At 40.0% G+C, this 5,000-nt stretch overlaps 1 protein-coding gene across 1 annotated transcript in view; it reads right to left on the bottom strand.

Moving 5' to 3' along the window:
* Window positions 1–5,000, bottom strand: part of LOC113821222 (acid-sensing ion channel 2-like) — a 33,896-nt gene that overhangs the window by 9,721 nt on the left and 19,175 nt on the right. Inside the window, exons 9-12 of the mRNA XM_070116476.1 lie at window positions 3,586–3,775; window positions 2,056–2,255; window positions 1,174–1,331; window positions 219–405 (exon numbers count right to left, since the gene is read on the bottom strand). Coding sequence (XP_069972577.1) covers window positions 219–405; window positions 1,174–1,331; window positions 2,056–2,255; window positions 3,586–3,775 — 735 coding nt within the window. The remainder of the gene's footprint in view (window positions 1–218; window positions 406–1,173; window positions 1,332–2,055; window positions 2,256–3,585; window positions 3,776–5,000) is intronic.

The raw sequence follows: 5,000 nt of genomic DNA, 5'->3' as shown, positions 1-5,000 counted from the left end.
TATACAATACGTATATACATATCTCGCCAACAACAACATATATATATATATATACATATATATATATATATATATATATATATATATATATATATATATATATATATATATATATATATATATATATATATATATATATATATATATATATAAACTACTACTATTAACAAGATAGATGAGCAGATCAATGCAAATTCCCCATCTCTTTTTCCACTCACGGTCCAAATTATCTTGGAAATAACTGCTGCAGCCGCACAGCCTGACAGTGCACTCCCTGTAGAGCGCCGTCATGCAGTTGCCTTCAGTGAAAAAGAAGTCGTCCGAATCCCCGTACGCAAGGTCCTTCACCTCCACGCACTCCGATTCACTCCAGTCCGGACTCTTTCTCACGTGCACGTTGTCGATCTGCGGGAGGGAAAGGAGGGACGTTGGTGGAGGGAGTAGAAAGGAGGGTGTAAGGCCCTCGAGATGCTATTGCTCCGTTACACCTCGGAACATGTCTGGAAAACACGTACACATACGCGGATATATACATACGTGCATGCGGACTTGCATACGCACACAGATAACCCTGGTATCAGATATCATTTTCTCTCTCTCTCTCTCTCTCTCTCTCTCTCTCTCTCTCTCTCTCTCTCTCTCTGTCTCTGCCACTCTCTCTCTCTCGCTCTGTCTCTCTCTCTCTCTCCCAAGAAAAAAAAGTCGCAGGCGATGTAAACATCCAAAGAAAGTAATAAGCTCCATGCCAAAGATTCCACAAAAGCATCCAGAACTCATTCATGCGTTGTATTTGGAATTGGGTCGCTAACACCAATAAATACCATGTATTCGGCAGCTTCAGGGTTAAGCCTACACCTAGTCAAACTAGGAGACGACTCGATATTAGACAAACAAACAAACGAACAAAAACTTGGAATCAGTGTAACGGGGACCTACACCTTCATAAAATGTCAACACTGATCGTAAACATGAAGAGAGCATTATGTATGTATACAAAAAATCATAACGAATATCAGCGGTATGGGGCTCCCACTTCAAAAGGATTACAAAGTGGAGAGTTAAAATTTATGAGCCAAAGAGATAAATTACAGAAAATTATACAAAACATTACAATACAAAACACGGACACACACACAACACAAAACAAACACAAAAACACATCACACCACGTACCGTTTGTAGATCCACCTGCATAGACAGCAAAGTGTTCGGGGTTATCATTGGCCCATGACCTATGACCTCTAGTAAAGGGTGAGTCACATTGTTAATTAGTGTGATTTGAAGTTTACGTTTGAGCCACTTCGATGGGTCCAAAATACCTTTCACCAGGGCTGCGGGAAACAAAAGAATGGATTATTATTAGTTTTCATCTGAGTATCGTTAGGCTATTTTTTTTAAATCTAAGGAGTAAAGCAACAAATTTCACCTTTTTTTCAAATACTTCAGGTCATATTCATGTTGATTCTTCTTTTTCTTTTCTCCAAACCTTTCGTGCTTTCTCTTTCCCTCTCCCTCCCCCTTCCTCTCCCTCCAACCACCCCCTCCCTTTCCAAACGGTCTCACTACCCTTTGCCGTAACTGGCTTATCATTCTCGACCTCTCCCTGAAACTCCTTCCTCCCTCTCCCAGAACACCTCCCTGAAACTCCCTTCCTCCCTCTCCCAGAACAGCTCCCTGAAACTCCCTTCCTCCCTCCCACACCCCCCCTCTCCCTCTCCCACTACCCATTATCATACCTGGCTCATCGTTCTCCGCTTGACGAAGGGTGATAACGAACCCCCCCCTTCCATCTCCCAGCTGATCACCCTGAAACTCCCTTCCTTTCTCCCTCCCTCTCCTATTACCCCTTACCTGGCTCGTCGTTCTCCACCTGATGAAGGGTGATGATTAGTCCCCCCATTTCCCCGCTGAACACCTGACTGAAATTCCCTCCCTCTCCCTCCCCGACGCTCCACCAATACCCATTATCCCCCGTCCCACTCCCCATGATTAGTCCCCAAGCTGATCACCCTGAAACTCCCTTCCTTTCTCCCTCCCTCTCCCACTCCCCTTTACCTGGCTCGTCGTTCTCCACCTGATGAAGGGTGATGATGAGTCCCCCCATTTCCCCGCTGAACAACTGACTGAAACTCTCGTTGGCAAAAAACACGTAGCATTTCCCGGTGAAGGTCGGCACGGGGGTGAACAGGCGGCAGCAGTCTCTCCCTTGGATTTCTTTCTCGTTGAAACTGCACTGGATGATCATTTCTTCACAGCTGTGGAAGAGGGATGTTTTTAATGTTTTTTTTATTTATCTATTCGCAATTGTGGAATGGTTGGATGTTTTGAATGTTTTCTTTATTTATCATTTCTTCGCAGCTGTGGAATAGATGAAGCTTTTATTTTTATTTTATTATTATTTTCTATTCATCTGTCATTTCTTCGCAGCTGTGGAAGAGATGGATGTTTTTAATGTTTTTATCTATCTATTTCTTCGCAACTGTGGAATGGATGTTAGTATTTTTTTATCTATCATTTCTTCGCAACTGTGGAAATAGATGGTTTTAATGTTCTTTATATTTATCTATTTCTTCGCAACTGTGGAATGGATACTTTTAATGTTTTATTATTATTATTATTATTATCTTATTAATCTATCATATCTCCGCAGCTGTGAATAGATGGATGGGTGTTTTTAATGTTTTTTAAAGTCTATTTATCTATTTCTTCGCAATTGTGAAATGGAAATTTTTACTGTTTTTTTTCGCAACATTGGAATGGATGGATGTTTTTAATGTTTAAAAATACGTTTTTCTTTTTATATATTTATCTATTTCTTCGCAACTGTGGAATGGATGTTTATAATGTTTTTTTAAATTTATCTATCATTTCTTCGCAACTGTGGAATAGATGGATGTTTTTATCTTTTATTTATCTATTTATCTATCATTTCGCATCTGCGAGATAAATGGAAGGATGGATGTTTTTAATGCTTTTTTATCTTTATTTTTCAAGATGAGGACATAGGAGTAGTTTATTTGTTTTTAAAGTTATGTAAGGCTGTAAGGGTTAGAGGGAGGTGAAGATGGTAAAACGAGAGAGAGAGAGAGAGAGAGAGAGAGAGAGACAGAGAGAGAGAGAGAGAGAGAGAGAGAGAGAGAGAGAGAGAGAGAGAGAGAGAGAGAGAGAGGGGGGAGAGGGAGAGGGGAGAGGGAGAGGGAGAGGGAGAGGGGAGAAGGGAGGGAGAGGGAGAGGGAGAGGAGAGTGAGGAGAGGGGGAGGAGGGAGGGAGAGGAGAGGAGAGGGAGAGGGAGAGGGAGAGGGAGAGGGAGGAGAGGGAGAGGGAGAGGGAGAGGGGAGAGGGAGGAGGGAGAGGGAGAAAGAGAGAGGGAGTGGGAGAGGGGGAGAGGGGGGAGGGACAGAGAAGGGAGTGGGGGAGGGGAGAGTGAGAGGAGACAGTGAGAAAGAGAATGACAAAGAGAAAAAGAGACAGACAGATAGACATAGACAGACAAAAAAAGGAAAAGAAAAACTAACCGAGCGCTTCAAACATTAAAACAAACATTCACAAAGAACAACAGCAACAACAACAACAAAAAACACCTACTCCAGAGACACGCGATCAATAATCTGCGTCACATTCATCTTCTTCTCTTCCAGAAGGTTCTCAAACTCTCCCTGAAGTTTAACGAGCTGGGTCTGTCCTTCTGCCGTCATGAAGAGCCTGCGACTGCCGATCCACGGACTCGCAGCGAGCATCATCATGTAATTGGCTAACTCGGGACGCACGTTGTTCTCTGGAAGGGAGTGTTAGTGTAAAGGAATATAATTTTATTTCTTCGTTTTAGTGTGAGTAGAAAGGGGTATCTTTTTAATTCTTAATTTTAGTGTTAGTGTAAAGGGGTATTTTTTCAAATCTCAATTTTCGTCTTTGGAAGGGAGTGTTAGTGTAAAGGGGTAATTCTTAAATTTAGTGTTAGTGTAAAGGGGTATTTTTCAAATCTCAATTTTCGTCTTTGGAAGGGAGTGTTAGTGTAAAGGGGTAATTCTTAAATTTAGTGTTAGTGTAAAGGGGTATTTTTCAAATCTCAATTTTCGTCCCTGGAAGGGAGAGTTAGTGTAAAGGTGTATCTTTTTAATTCTTAATTTTAGTGTTAGTGTAAAAGGGTATTTTTTCAAATCTCAATTTTCGTCTCTGGAAGGGAGAGTTAGTGTAAAGGTGTATCTTTTTAATTCTTAATTTTAGTGTTAGTGTAAAGGGGTATTTTTTCAAATCGCAATTTTCGTCTCTGGGAGAGTTAGTGTAAAGGGATATCTTTTTTATTTTTAATTTTTGTCTCTGGAAGACAGAATTAGTGAAAAAGGTATTTTTCAGTTCTTTCGTCTATTGAATGGGGGGGGGGGTTAAAGTTTGTTTACTCTTTATCTTTTTCATTTTATTGATTTATCTACTTTCTTGATAAACTAAAAAGTTTTGTGATATATGAGGCAAATTTTGTGTTTGTTATTATTTATTTTATTGTTTCTCTCATGATTTTTATCATTATCATTATCACCATCACTATAATCACTAACGCCACTCTCATCATTGCAATCACCACCACTACCATTATCATCATAGCCGCCATCAACTTCACCACCCTCATCATTACAATCCTAAAATCATCATTACCAGCAACACTAACATCATAATCACCAATTATCCCCCCCATAAACATCATCACCACCATCACTCGGTGTGCAAATTTTTCATCTAAAAAAAATCCAATTTTTCATCCTAGAAAGAAAAAAAATTACTTATTCGGAAATCCGGGATTCTGATAGCAGAGAAGAGGGTCACATGATTCGTAATACACGAATAATCTGTTCATTTTTCAACTTAAAAAAAGAGGAAAAAAAAGTTCGGAGTCAGCGGATTTTAAAATAAACCGTAGAGGAAATATATGAAACGAAAGAAAAACAATAAAAAGAAGAACAAAAAAGAGAGGAAAAAAGACGGGTATAAAATTAGTCGACTTGAGT

The sequence above is a fragment of the Penaeus vannamei genome, chromosome 3 (assembly GCF_042767895.1).
Source record: "Penaeus vannamei isolate JL-2024 chromosome 3, ASM4276789v1, whole genome shotgun sequence".
Taxonomy (NCBI): domain Eukaryota; kingdom Metazoa; phylum Arthropoda; class Malacostraca; order Decapoda; family Penaeidae; genus Penaeus; species Penaeus vannamei.
Note: the sequence above shows the minus strand (reverse complement) of the source record. Positions and strands in the feature narration are given on the sequence as shown.